This window comes from Papaver somniferum, chromosome 7 (assembly GCF_003573695.1).
Source record: "Papaver somniferum cultivar HN1 chromosome 7, ASM357369v1, whole genome shotgun sequence".
In the NCBI taxonomy this organism is placed as follows: Eukaryota; Viridiplantae; Streptophyta; class Magnoliopsida; order Ranunculales; family Papaveraceae; genus Papaver; species Papaver somniferum.
The window spans coordinates 270,071,774-270,087,149 of NC_039364.1; the positions used below are offsets into that span (position 1 = coordinate 270,071,774).

General features: G+C 36.2%; 1 protein-coding gene, 1 long non-coding RNA gene and 2 other non-coding genes across 6 annotated transcripts; all 4 read right to left on the reverse strand.

The window, feature by feature from the left end:
* Positions 1 to 1,784: 1,784 nt before the first annotated feature.
* Positions 1,785 to 6,663, reverse strand: LOC113293810. Its single transcript, XR_003332583.1, has 3 exons — positions 6,508 to 6,663; positions 3,042 to 3,238; positions 1,785 to 2,291 (listed from the first exon to the last, which is right to left on the reverse strand). It is a non-coding gene; the product is annotated as an uncharacterized LOC113293810 (long non-coding RNA).
* Positions 3,605 to 3,729, reverse strand: LOC113300668. Its single transcript, XR_003335875.1, has one exon. It is a non-coding gene; the product is annotated as a small nucleolar RNA SNORD14 (small nucleolar RNA).
* LOC113300671 lies at positions 5,771 to 5,888 on the reverse strand. The gene has a single exon (XR_003335878.1). It is a non-coding gene; the product is annotated as a small nucleolar RNA SNORD14 (small nucleolar RNA).
* A 4,426-nt stretch (positions 6,664 to 11,089) lies between the features above and the next one.
* On the reverse strand, positions 11,090 to 13,467 carry LOC113293811 (protein KOKOPELLI-like). Of its 3 annotated transcripts, XM_026542313.1 has the most exons (4): positions 13,350 to 13,443; positions 12,877 to 12,972; positions 12,689 to 12,778; positions 11,090 to 12,563 (listed from the first exon to the last, which is right to left on the reverse strand). In XM_026542313.1, the coding sequence occupies exons 2-4, from the start codon at positions 12,952 to 12,954 to the stop codon at positions 11,208 to 11,210; spliced, it is 1,524 nt and encodes a 507-aa protein (XP_026398098.1). In that variant the 5' UTR covers positions 12,955 to 12,972; positions 13,350 to 13,443; the 3' UTR covers positions 11,090 to 11,207. The 3 variants fall into 3 exon arrangements, with proteins under 3 accessions (XP_026398098.1, XP_026398097.1, XP_026398096.1); XM_026542312.1 differs by having other exon boundaries at positions 11,090 to 12,560; positions 12,877 to 13,467; XM_026542311.1 differs by having other exon boundaries at positions 12,877 to 13,467.
* Between the last annotated feature and the right edge of the window lie 1,909 nt (positions 13,468 to 15,376).

Genomic DNA, 15,376 nt, shown 5'->3' on the forward strand with positions numbered 1-15,376 from the left:
GAGAGTTGTGTTGGTGTGATTCTTTACTTGTAAATTTCATCATCATAATATATTGCCTTCTCAATAGAACGAAGTTATCGTAATTGTCATTACATAGATCTTTAACGATCCTTGTGATAGTCTATATGAGTTTAATCTTAAGAAGTTATGGTTTAGATCAATTTGTATTCATAAATTACTTTTTGGGTGTATTGTAGGGTTCCGTGCATCCTACGTATCCTTGTTATCCCTTAAACCTAGTAGTAGTATATGTAGTTTTTTTTCTGCAACTTCTTCTATTATTTTATATTTTTCTGGGTTGAAATTTTCTTTTATTATTAAGAAACTTAGTTTATGTATTACTGAACAAAATGATAAACGAAATGTGAAAACACAATATCTAAAACCATGCTTCAAAAAGGAAAAACAACATCAAAAACCACCTTCGTAACAATTTTTATTGTTGAGTCCTACGTAGCATTTAACTGGGACCCAACATTCCTCAAAATGGTTGATTTTCTCTTTCTTAGGTGGCAAGGTTTTTAAATTGTGTATCGAATCGTGAATCGTTTTTCAAATTTGAGAATTAAATCATACATTAAATCGTGAGTTGAAGATTCATGATTGATTATTAAATAGCAGCATGCATGTCTAAAAGTATCATTGAACCAAATAAAAATATAAAATGGTCTAATTTTTTGATCTTTGACGTAAAACTAGTATAAATATGAAATATGTTGAATGCTAACAACAACAACTGAGTTTGTACAGCGATAGAGGGTCCACTCGACAACTTACAAGTTACAACTTACAACGCCCATATTCAAGTCTCACGGCCTTTACAATTTTGAAAAACGTTATATTTTTTTCTCTTTCCAAAGAGCACCGGTTTCAGAGAAATACGATTCAAGGCACAATTTTGAAAACCATGTTAGGCGGTATTTGGGAAAGTGGACTGCTTTTTCATTTTTTTTAACAGCCTTCAAAATTCTGAAAAACATTATACTCCTTCCGTCCCAAATTAGATGAGCTAGTTAGTTTTAATCTTTGTCCAAAATAGATGAGCTATATCATCAAACAATGGAATATTTCTAAAACCCTTTTAATTGATTATTATTAATATAAGAAATATATATAATTTGATAGTCATTTTTATATTCGTGATATAGGTGTTTTAAAATGCTTTCCAATAGTATAAAGTTTACGAATATTCGCTGTATAGTTTGAAAGAGAAATCATTTCTAAATTTTAGTAGTAATTATCTATAAGGGTATAATTATAAAAAAATACTTAAAAATTATCTTCTTTCCTCATTGCCTTAAAAATTGTGCAAACTAAACTAGCTCATCTAATTTAGAATGAGGGAGTATTTTTTTTCTCTTTCCAAAAAGCACCGATTTAAGAGAAATATGATTCACATGCACGATTTTGAAAACCATGTTGGGCGGTATTTGGAAAAATGGACTGCTTTTCCATATATTCTTTTTTACATCAGTGGTTCTCCATGAACCGAGAAAAAAAACTATGTCAAAACTGCCTCCAACAGTTCTTTTTTATTTGTGGGTCTCAATGAATCCAGCCCCTCGTAAGACATGCAGGGGCCAGGTATTGTGAGTGGCGGTTTTTTAGTGTGGTTTTTTTCTCAGTCTATAAAGACTTTTTGTTTTTACATGGTGTGGGAGTATTGTTTCTGAGAGGGCAAATGGTGAGTATTCTTGCACATATTACTACCGTATGTGTGGTCGATCTAGACAGTGATTATGAAGCTGAGGAATATCGACAACACAGAAAATTTTTGCATGATAAATATACATTAAAGGGGAGAAAGAAATTATGTTGCAGTGGAAACAACTACAGAATATGGTAAGGAGAACTTACTCAGATCCTACCTGCCACGCATATAACATGTACAATTAAATGAACAGATATAACATGTACAACTAAATTAATAGATTTACCTCCGGTAAACATCTCAGTCTGCTACTTCAAAGATCTAGAATTTAAAACCAGTCTCTCCCTCCCTCTTTTGCCAATGACAGTGTACTCTCAAGTATAGCTACCTCGGATAAAAAAGAAAGAAAACAGTACTGTAATCCTGGCTGCCAAATGCTATCCTTTGAAACAACCTAATCTCAGCAGACTACTGTCTTGAATCAAACACTTCACTTTGTCCTGGCCTCATTCCATTGTTATATCTGAGTCATCATCTGTACTGAATTCATGCATGTTTGAAAAGTTTCATGCTGAGCCAATGAAAATATACAGCCACCACGAGGACAGGAAGAGTCAACGGCACCAGGAAACAGTAGTACCTATTTATGGAAAATCCAGACACGGAAAAAAGTAAGAAACTCAAGTATGTACCAAGTGCAACAAGAAATGGTACGTTTAACTTGACACAGAGAAAACTTGAAAAAGAAACTTGTGATAATTGTATAAATTGACTGTTCATGATGAAGAGATCATGGATTTGTCGACCGAAACCATTAATTCTTTTTCAGTAAACACTATACAACAACAGCTAAAATCAACCATTTGTGTTTTCTCTAAAAATTATACCTGTCTCTAATAGAGCTTAATTTTTCCAATGAAATGATTGCGTTATGAAAGGATAAAACACCTAAATAAATATGTTAAGACCTAGTGCGTCAATCTGCTCGGGATCTAGTAGAAAATGATATTCTTGATAGACACAACTCTAACTCGACTCACCAGAACTATACTCGATAATTATAAAAATATTAAATATATGAAGAACTAAGGAACTTTCGCTGTGAAGACAAAATTAGCTCTATTCATTGAGAAGGAAACAAACTAAGCCTTTCCTATCGCCTCATAATGAGCAATACGTGTCCATCACATACGAATACCATGCCCACACTGTTTTGTTTTGGTACTGAGATTGTACCAGATTCCTGGACATATCTCAAAGCAATGACACATCTCAATCGCTCAAATTTTCAGCAAATGTAGAATGCTAGTGAAAAACTCCTATATTCCATTCATTAGATATACTTCAATAATGGCACTAAAATATCACAATACAATAAATTAAAGGTCACCTGTCATTCTGAACAGCTGATAGTATTTGATTGCTAGATGGTGGAAGAAGCTTGGTAATTATCGCCGAAAAGAGAAACAACAAAAAGGAAATGGAGCCGCATAAAAGAAATAAGTATCCCCCAAACACAGTTGCCTTTGCATCAATAGGTTTTGATGTGGTTGAAACGTTCGCCATCTCAGATTACTGTTTTCGGTGCTGGAAAGAAAGAGTCACTTAGTTATCACAAAGCAACATTCAATGTTAGATTGCAGAAAAAGTACAATGGCGTCATGTTTCATTGGGTAGTTAGAAAGAGAGGGGTACAGCGATTTCGGGCACAACAAACACAATTTCAGATTTGAAATATTCTGATGTTTCAGGTAGAATATCCAATATTATTCACAAGTTATCACCAAAACCTATCTATTACTCCTGAATATAACAAGTTTCCTTTGAGCCTTCTGGTGTTCTCTGAAGATCCATAGAAAGATATCAAGAGTGTCCAACTCCAAAGTGTTTGAGAAAGAGGAAGCCAGTAACATGCAAGGTTTGTGATCTTGTTTAAACATTTGCATAAATTGGAGTCTCAGACATCGAAGGAAGGAATAAAGCAGCATAAGCTCTCAAGCCCGGCGAAAGGCGAAAGCTCTTAGGCGGCAACTGCGAATGTTCTTGAGAAACAAGCCTTTGGATTATCATCATGGACTATATACGACTGACACAAAACAGTTTCTAATTTGTCTGTCTAAATTTCAACGAGCAAACTATCTAAGTTCCACAGAGCAGAATCGTTCGACCTGCTTGAACTACCTGAGTTTAAAATATCTGACAAAATTGGGGTTTTCTTAGAAACCATGTAAGAGCATAGTACCCACATCAAAGCTACGAGAACTGAACAAGCAATTAATCACTACTGATTAGTCAAAATGAGGTGCCTAAAGAGGATAATGTGATGTTAACAGATATTTCCAACCAAACAGTTCTCTTAAATGCTATCCTAACTGCACCCTAAACAGACAACAGGGCACTTCTGATTTGCACAATAAACCAGATTCTCAATTTAGCATAAACAAACAAAGAACTATCTATTCACAGTACCTTAAAGGCTAGCAACTAGCCCAGAAAAATATAATGCTCTGGGGATATAAAGATTAAAGTCCATTAAAAGGAATTTTCATATGCATACCAAGTCACAACAGAAGCCAAACACAGTCAATGGCTGCCAATCAAAAGAAGGGGAAAAAATATAAGATGGTGGTCAGGTTATCCAACTACTGCATGACATAGTGCTAATGGTAAGGATTAGGTTTAGCACATTAATTATTTTATCTGACTTTGCATATGAGCAGACCTCATTTAACAAAGATTATTGTAGATAACATGCTAAAACTTAGCAATTTGTGATTTTTCGTGAGTGTTATCTGTCAACATAATAGTAAAGCTAATAAGCTTTTTGATTACAACTAGGGGCCAGCACACATGCGTTGCACGTGATTTTAAATGAAGAAATATAGCATGGTTTCATTATTTCTCAGGTACTAAGGGGCATGAAGAAATAAAGTTGATAATATATGGTGTCCATGATATAGAAACGGCTAAGACGAACCATTTTAGAACCGCAATATAACACTAATATAGCTCCAAAATGTCTCATTTCAGTCATCTTCGTGTCATGCTCGCCCACACAGTTTATCATTCAATTTTCTCCGATAGCTATATTGTGTTCCCCTAAAACCAGGTGCAACACACACATTCCGGCACCAGTATTAATAGTTGATCAAAACAAACAATGAAAACAAGACTAATAGTTGATGAAATGCATTATATAGAAAAATTGGGATGGAGTACGTAGACAAATTGGGACTGAATTAAACCCGTTATCTGTGGATACCACATCCCTACAGTTGTCTGGTCGCTACCAATTGATAAATCAACTAGTTTGCACTGTGAGCATCATCGGTATAAACAGGTGGAAGGATAGAGCCTTCACCCTCAACAATATATGCAATCTCAAAAACCAACAATAGGAACCACTTATGTATCGAATTTAAAAAAAAAAGTCCATACCAGTGTTTTAAGTTGAAAAGGAATCATAGTCATACATCAGAAGAAAAAAAGATATTATGACAGTGTTTAATCCTACCACCAAGAGTCATTATCCTAAGCAGCATAGACTAAGTTCAGTTACTTTAGTGCCCTATTGTAAATTCTAAAACTTAACCCCCATATACCCATCAATTTATAAGCTAAACCACAACTTTGTCATTACAATAAGCACAACTAAAGCATTATTTATGCATTATATCACAAAACATAAACAAGACATTGTTAAGTTCCGACGGGCCTACAACAATATTAATGCCTAAACCTTCAAACACATCTTTTTTTATTTAGCCGTTACCTTATAAGATTAGCATGACCGACACAAAACAGTTTTGATCTATCTATTGTTTCCAACAATAGAGGTTTTCAAATAAAGAAGATGTATTGTATTACAAGGTTTTGCATCATTTAATGATCAACAAGTAACAGAAAAAAAACACAGCTGACAAAGTGAAAAGATGGGTGAATTTGAATTTTATAATAAACCTATCTATTATAAACTTTTTTGCTTTGAGCCTTCTGGTATTCTATGAAGATCCATTAGAAAGGTATCAAAAGTGCCATTTCAAAGTCCGAAGTGTTTGAGAAAGACGAAGCCAGTAATATGCAAGGTTATGATCTTGTTTAAACATTTGCATAAATTGGAGTCTCAGACATCCAGGGAAGGAATAAAGCAGCATAAGCTCTCAAGCCCGGCGAAAGCTCTTAGGCAGCGAGTGTGAATGTTCTTGAGAAACAAGCCTTTGGATTATCATCATGGACTATATAAGACGGTTTCGATAACAACATTAATGCCTAAACCTTCAAACAATGTTGATGTCCTTATAAGATTAGCATGACTAACACAAAACAGTTTGATCTATCTATTGTTGTAACTAGTCAGAAATCTCGTGTGGAAAGCGCAGCTCATTGCACCTCGAAAGATGCTGCTTTTGCACAAACTTCAGATGTTCATCATCCTATTGTCGACAACAATAATATGATAGTTTTGTGTACCTTAGATGAATGAATTGGAATTATTTTAGGGACCCATTCATTCCTGAGGCACAAAAATCAAGCCAGAGGAAGAGATATTTAGTCCCAAAACAAAATCGTAGTTTTGACAACACCCAGTAATGCAGAAAACAAATATTGATTTCATCACATTGTAAATTTGCTGCTAAGTGCTAACCAACATAATCAACCAAAACACAAATTCCATAACAAACAAAGAAACACCAATTAGATTTAATTCTCGATTAAATTGAAACAAATGAAAAATTAGGGGTAATAGCTTGCAAACAAACACAGAAACGACACTACTGAACTCTCAGGTATAACCCTACTTATTGCAAACAGAAGCAATGATATAAAAGAAAAATTAGGGGTTACGAAAACAGTACCGATTTACAGCGCGTAAAGCATCAGATGAAGTTGAAAGATTGAAGATTCCGTCAACTAATAACAACAGCTTGCCAGTATGAATGTGAATGGCGGAAGTAACGAGAGTCACAAACGCACTGCGAGAGATAGAAAAATCGGAGGAGACGGTGGTTGTGGCGGCGTGACATTTTATTTTAAATCGAGTGAGCTCAACTGTACTTTGTAACTTTATATTGGGCTTGGGCAATCCCCTATTTGGCTCTCCTCTCCCGTTTTATGAATGATTTTTTAGGGACCATGGTTTTTTTGAGGGGATCATGATTTTATTAGGCCACCTTCCCCATAGTGATAAGGGGTGTCATAAAACGTTGAAATGACTAACCTATCCTTAACCCAATTTAATTTAAAACCAACCTAATAATCACCTATATATAACCACCACCTCCCCTACCACCACCGCCCACCACCACCACCTCCAATTATCACCACCACCAACCATCGATTGCCACCACCACCGCCCACCACCGCCGATTACCACCACCACCACCAACAACCACCGATTACCACCACCACCAACAACAACCACCGATTACCACCACCACCTCCTCCCACCACCACCACCACCGCCTATTTAAGAAATGTAACAACATCAATGCAATCACAATTAAGTTCGGTTACATGATAACTTTATCGAGTATAAAAGACGTCAGCCGCAACCTAATTCTGCCATGGGACCACTCCGGAGGTATTTTCCAACAAACCCTTCGCTTTAATTTGATTTTGATTGCTTCAATCGAATATAAATCATCAAAATAGGGTTTTAACATGAGTTACAGAGCCATGTTCGGTTAGGTCGATTTTCCAAAAAACCCTAGTTTACTAACCGAACTTCTTGAAAATGAAGAACACGAAGAACAGTTCGGTTCTATTGGATTTAAAACTAAGTCACCGAACTCTCTGTTCGGTTGTTTCGCAAAAAATTTTAAAATTACAAAGTAACCGAACTCCACCCTTAGAACCGAAAAAAAATACAGTCTAACTGAACTGTGTTATTGTGGCCACTATGTTGAGTTACAAAATAACCGAACTTAGCCAATAGAGTTCGGTTTGTTCGCAAAAAATTTTAAAACTACAAAGTAACCGAACTTAGCCAATAGACGCTGGAACTTCACATTTTTTTTTGTTTGTTAAGTTCGGTAACTTCATAATTTTATCGCAGAAACCGAACTCAGAGTTTGGTTGGTTAGCTGTTAGGTTCAAGTTTGCGAAAGAACCGAACTTTGTAAACTTATATACTCTTATATTATGTAAAGTTCGGTTAGATCAAAAGTGCATGCAGTTTTCGAACCAACCGAACTTTGTACACCAAAGTTCGGTTAGTTGAGAACCAACTGAACATAACGCTGTAACTCCTATAAATTATTAGAGAGTTCGGTAACCTGCGTGTTTGGGACAAGTAACCGAACTACACTTTCAGATGAGTTCGGTTACTTGTTCATCTCACGGGGCAACCGAACTACAGCTTCAGATGAGTTCGGTTACTTGTTCTTCGTATAAAGTAACTGAACTGTTCAAACTCCAGTTCAAATCTGGATCATTTTGAAGATTAACAAATATTCTAGTAGAGGATGGAGATGAAGAATCAGATGAGTTTTCATCATTTGAATCTCAAACTTATTGAATTGGAAAAAAAAATTATTTTCCATGTTTTTCTCCTTCATCTTCTCTAACTCTACTCTCTCAATAATTCTACTCAACTAATAATAAACCCATCTTTTAATTTAATCTCACTAATTGTTTTTAACTAAATCATTCACTAATCATAACCTAAAATTAATTAAGAGGGTAGATTAGGTATTAAATAAATAACTAGATATGGGGTGACCTAGAATTACTTCTAATGCCTTCACCCAAAATAAACCCATGGTCCCCAAAAAAAACCATGGTACCCAAGAAATCGTTCCATTTTATTTCCTTTTGGTAGAAATTTAGGTAAAATTACATTCGAGTGCTGCCAAGCTCAAGTAATCCAAGCTTAAGATCATACACTTTACAAGCCAATTGTACTGCTCATGTAGTTGATTTGCAACAAATTCCATATATGTTATTTAGTCTTTTTATCTTTGGATTTGCAAAAATGCTCTCTGCACATTAGGGACGACCCCTCTCCAAAGGCCAACAGTTCCTGCTGCTTTAACATCAAAGATTCCCATGTATCTAGTAGGTTGGAGACCTTGCATCATCAGGCGCCCATCCGTTTTCACAGAGTTACTTAGACAAAAAAATTGAAAATGCAACACAATGTGAGCTTCCTAAACAAATGTCCAGTGCAGAACAAAAGCTTTTACGAGAGTGTCAAGAGACTCAGGACTCAAGAACCTCTCTACCTATCCAAGCCGATAACTACCGGGCTTTAAGTAGATCATAAACGAGCGCCGTGATTATATTGCCCATGGCTTCCAGAGGCTGCCTAGTGCCTAAGAATCACACACACGCTGAGTAGCATAATTTCATTTCATGAATGCGCAACGGGAAGAAAAAGAAAAGCATGTTCCTGGCATTAGATTAGTAAAAATGAGGACGTTGTTTTCTTTTTTATACAGATGAAACGAAAGACTAGGGGCTTATTGAAGGTAAGAATACTAACAAACATGATTTTTTTTTTTTTTGATATGCGAAAGCCGGACTCAGGCCCCTACCCGAACCCAGCCAGTTGGACTGGCCCCATTGCCAGATCCAACGGCACTCAACCCACTATACAACTAATCTACCACAAACCTTCACGGCGGCGAGGATTGAACTCCTGACTTCCTCCTTACTGGAGTTGATGGGATACCAGTGAGCTATGCTGTTGGACCCTAACAAACATGATTTACTAGGCTGACTTGACAGTGAAAATTTCTGTTTCTAGTCCACACCAACATCTTCATAATTAATAGGAATCCTCCTAATACTCAAAAAGAATTGAGGAAGAATTCTTTAAAATCTCTGTTTCTAGTCCACACCAACACATGGAGGAGAAGAATTCTTGAAGTACTTGCCTTTTAAAGAAAATTTTCACAAGCAATTGCATGAAACTGAAAATTTTCTGCATTTTAGAAAGAATTTGGAATGACAAGCGAAGTACATGATACTCAGCCAACCACTCTTTATGGCAATTGATAACCCGCAGATTAAAAATATCATCCAACAACTTCAAGAGTAACTGACAGGTAGAACTTGGTGCTGGACTGGTGCTGGACTAACTTCCGTATTACATGTACATACATCATGGTTTATAATATTAAATGATGAGATTAGTCGAAAATGCTTTGTTCTAAAATTGAGCATGAACATATGTCACACAATTTTGTAGCACTAGATCAGAAATGTATTGTTGCTATATCAACACGCTGATTATTGGTAGCTGACAGACAAGGGCGCTTTAAAACCAAATAAACTAAAAGAAGACTACCTGACCAAATGATTCTGCAACTGTTTTAGCATCTGCAAGACAACTTTCTGGTCCCACTTCTTTATTTTCACTCTGATCAAAATTTGGGATCTGTGGCCGGTATACTGGAGTGGGCAGGGAGTAAGGGTTGCTGGCAGCCAGAAGAATGCAATGCTTATTTATTCTACAAACATCTGAATTGGCAACAAAATATAAATCATTTGGATCATGTAACTAGTTGTCACGCCAACTAGCACGACATACCCAAGACCCTTCCCAAACAAAATTTCATTTACACTACAAAATTTCATTTCATTTACACTAGAGTCTAAACACTTCCAGATAAATCTTGAAGACAAAGGTTCCACTTAGAAAAGAGATGGGTAAGAACTTAACAAATATTATGAAGAGCACGCCAAAAATTAGTTCTGATTACGCGCTACAAAATGAATTTACCGTAGAGACAGTACAAAAAGATTTTTTTAAAAATACTACAACAATCAAAACTCACCACCGCTAAAGGGTACAGCGGAGAACCAGTGCAAGAAGACATCCACATCTCTCGTCCAGCCACTTCAAAGTCCCATTGAAGATTAAAAGACGTCACAAATTGTTAACCTTAAGTAAAGATTCAAACATTCAACAAACATGCTGAATGGTAAACAATGATATCAATGCTCCCTTTGTTTACTTAATAATCTTCGTAAACAAAAATGTGCATCTGCAAAAAAACATCTTGCATGGAATTCAATGACATCCAAAATGTTGGCATATATCATCGAACGTGCAAATTATTATCGACCAAAATCATCAGCCTAAGAAATCAACTATGGAACCAGAGACAAAAACAACAATGTCAAAGTAGGCATAGAAGCTCATTTGGAAATAAAAGTCTACCAGAAGGTTTGCCTACCACAACAAGATCCGTGAACAATAAAAACGACCAAGGAGAACTCATTACTTGCAGCAGAAAGCTTCTGTAATTCGAAATAAAGACATGCGTTACAGATTCACCTGGAGGTTGGTAAGCCACAGACCAAAACTGTATCTGCAGTCTGATACAGCGATTCTTAGCAACTGCAAGACACTAAGAACTTGCAGAACTTGGAGAAGAGATAAGAAACCAAGGGTTTTAGATGGCAACACTGCAGGTGAGTCAATACAGAAAGCACAAGTATCATTTTCTCTTGCAATATATTTTGGGTTTAATGTTAAGTATACAAAAATATACATCAACTAATTGACATATTTTAGGTGCAGTCATTTACTTGCATAACATTCTAAATATTATTTTGCATGTCTATGCCTGCCCTTTAACTGGGTATGCTTCTTCTTATACCCCTGTGTAAGGAGTGCCTTGCCCCTTTTGTTCGGTAATCCCTGCCTTCGCAAACTCTGCCACCAATGCCGTTTCTTAGCAGTAATTTTTTCCTTACCTGTTACCGCTTTTTCTAACTGTCTGACGCCAGATGAGGACGGCTTAGATTTCTTCAAACTAAAAACGTGACCAACAAATCCTTTTACAAGTGGTCGGAAATGTCCTTGTTGGTGGCTTGCCTTGTCCTCAACTTTCGTTGTTCTTCTCGTTTGTACCGGCATGTGTTTCCCTTTGATTTCATGGTGGAGTTTACCATTACCCACAGGTTTCTGAATAGAAACATGATGATCCCCTGCATTCCTATCCTCCTTGGATGGTGATGCACCTGTATCCTCATGGTGATCACGACGGAACATGCCTACAAGCTTGGTAGTTAATCTTTTAACATGTCCCATCTTTTTCTGCGGTGGATCTTTCTTGGAAAACCGACTCCTCCTTGCAACAGGGTATTCCTCCTCTGAGAAACTATCATATGAATCATATGATTTATAACTCCTTGCATCTGGGTATTCCTCCTCTGGGGAACTATCATATGAATCATACGATGTATAACTCCTTGCATCTGGGCATTCCTCCTCCGGGGAACTATCATATGAATCATATGATGTATAACCCCTTGCAACTGGGTATTCAACTAGGTATTCCTCCTCTGGGGAACTATCGTATGGATCATATGAGGTATAACTCCTGTCGCTACAGGAAATCTTGGATTGCGGGGATCTACTCCGAGAGATGGACCTATAAATGCGATGACGGTCCAACTGCTCAGTGCGTTGCGGAGGGTAATCCAACTCTTCGCTACTAGTATATGAATCAATGTCATCTGCAGGTGTTGACGAAGATCCAGTAGATCTTCTGTTTCGCTGATTGTGGCTGTTTGCAATCCAATCCTGAATGGAGGTAACCTCCATTCCGCTCAGCGTAGTTGGCTGCATGATACCCTCAGTTGGCTCCTGTTCTCTTTGTTGACAAGAGATCATTTCTCTGGAACCAACAGATTCAACCTTCGCATCCAGCAAAGGTGGACTGGTTGTTCTCTGCGGATTCCGAAACTTCCTCTTAATGGCTTGACACAGTATTTCATCCCTGTCCTGGGATAAAACTTGATTACCTCTCGGATTACCAGCTTTAAACCTTCTAATGACATCTAGTTCGGTTATCACCTTCGCTCCTTCTATCTCCAACTTTTTAAATTTCCCACACTTATGACACACTTTATTCTCTATCTTTGAATCTTGTTGTTGCGATCGGTCCGCAACTGTCTGCTTTAAATCAGAATTTTCATATAATCCATTATGAACACACCATAAACTAATCCATTTCATCAGTTCTAATTGATTATTATTATTGCCGAAAACAAAATCATCCAAATACAAACGAGAAAACGTACCTTCTTCATATGAGACTGAACCATTTGCACTTGTGTAGCAGTAGTGTCGAGTATCCCTTTCAGCACCACATTTTCATTCTCATCTAATTCCTGATCATCACCAAAAGAACAACAAACAACAAAATTATTAGGGTTCTGAAAAAGGAGCAAATCAAAATTCAAAATTAAGAAACCACAATGATACTTACATTCTGTTGAAGTTGGTATACATTTCGTATGTTGCTTAGACCTTCTAATAATGATGCAATAATTTCGATTTTACCCATCTTAAATTCTTCACGATTCTGCGTTTTGAAATTTTGTGAAGATAAACAGAAGGATCCTAATAGGTTAATAGAAAACACAGTGAATAATGCAAAAATTTCTGAGGATGACAGAAAAATCCGGTTAATATAAAACAAAGTGACTGATGCAAAATTGTTATATAGACATGGATGTGAACGAAACATCACAATGTTTGACGAATCATCACAACGTTTGATGAATCATCACAATGTTATAACATTGTGATGATTCCTCAACCATCGCAATGATTCAAGAAATAATTAGATCATCTTCATATGTAAATTTACTCAAAATCTAGATTGTTGAAAATTACTTTGTGCACATCATAGTATGTTGCTCGTTAGCAAAAAAAAAAATTCATGAAGGCAAGAGTCACCTGCAATCATGGAATTTGCAGCAAAAATGCATCTGTATATCAATGTCATAAATCAACAGGTGTACAATTATATACACATTGAAAATCAACAATTGTACAATTATGTACACATTGAAAATCCAACTCATCATATGCTAAATCATAAAACTTATTTGCCATTGGAACTATATTCAGTATACCTTTATCGAAGGAGATGGGAACTCCACTTCCCATATATAAAAAAATTAAATTCGGGTTAAATTAGGCTACAAGTCATTTTTAGAAATGACATCGTACATAGCAAATCTTACCTAATCTCTGGAAGAATAGGATGCATACAACTAATAAGTTTTTTTCTTTACTATAAAGGTTTTAGATCATGCTGACGATAGTTTGATGACCAGACATAAAATGAACAACAGTGGACCAAGCATATGCCACAGCTCAAAAATAAAATCTTTCGTGTACAAACATGCATTCATAGATTCTGTGTTATACACCATATCTTTCAAGACGCTGCCAAGTCTCTAACTTAATAAAAGGCATAAGTAACTTCATCCGGATTAACGAATCAACTGTTCAAGCTGTGGCAATAGAAAATGATCAAATCTAGTAGGTTCGCATTTCTTTGCATCAGGGAAAACATGTCTACTTAAAATTCTTGCCTATGCTCACATTGGATTCATGACATCCCCTTCAGGTTAGAACTAAAGCAACCATAAGAAGTAGTAAAATAGAAAATAAAGACTTATTTCCAAGGGATATCTCCCACTTGCATCCAATCACCATCCTTATCCATGTAGAAGATCTCTATGGTTGCTTTCACTCCCAGGAGCCCCATGTGGCCCACACTGACCTGAGGCATACTAAAAACATCACTAATCCATGCTAACAAAGGCGTTTTGAAGTTCAGTCAAAAATTATATACTAGGTTAAGGTTCTTGCAGTCGGGGATACAAAATAATCTACCAATAATAAAGCAGTAGAACATCTTTTCAAGAGAAAAAGATAGCTCTTGATACTCTTAGTAAGTTCTCAAGTTCCCTTTCCTAGATAAGGGGCATCATCCATGTTGACCCTGACATACAAAGTACTGGGACCAGGTTTTTCATCTACCTCCTCACTGGTCTTTGTAGTAGTTGCCAATTTATTTTTATGAACACATTATCAATCAACATCTGGACAACTAGATACACATTATCAATCATCAAGTATGTGTACATGTATGCATTAAGAATCAATACATATGTGTACAAGTATGTGCACATTAATAATCAATATGTGTACAATTATGTACACATTATCGATTATCAAATGTACAACCATGTACACCCAAAACATGTGTGGAAAAAAGGCTCTAAATTGGATGATTTGGACCATCCCGTCTAATATCACTATGTACACGTTATCTTAAAAAGTACGAAGCTAACTATAGAAGTATAACATCATTGATACCTTTCTAGTAAATTAGTAAAGTCATCCAATGTGGAATCCTTATGTTATACTTAAACTTGTGAAATTAATATTTGTTGGTTTACATAGTCACCCCAGAGGCTAAAAAAATGTTGCACAAGACGGGGCAACCGAAACAAATGCCCCGAGACTGTCAGTTAATATTGTCCTACAAGTGAATAACGCAAACCACAATGAAAAGGAACAAGCGGAATAGTACGACTATAAAAGAGATGAACTGGAAAATAATTCTCATATATCGTCATTCACATTTTTCTTTTTTGATTTCCCTTGATCAACATTCACTTAAAAAGAAAATAAATCATCAACGAGATTTAGACACTAAGAATATTGTGGTTTAAACATGCAACCATGAAACTATAAAATGCTATAAAATGTCGGCACTAATATGTATGTGATATACTCCTAGGAAGCAAGTTACACCTTGAAGATACAAGCTTGTGGTTTTACATTAACCGAATTTCCATCCCTATCTTTCACGTATATGAGCTTTTGCTACTGATTGTAGTGGGATCTCACTATCCACCTTAACACTACGTACTAGTTTATTCTAGTTTATTATGAGCAATAGAGGT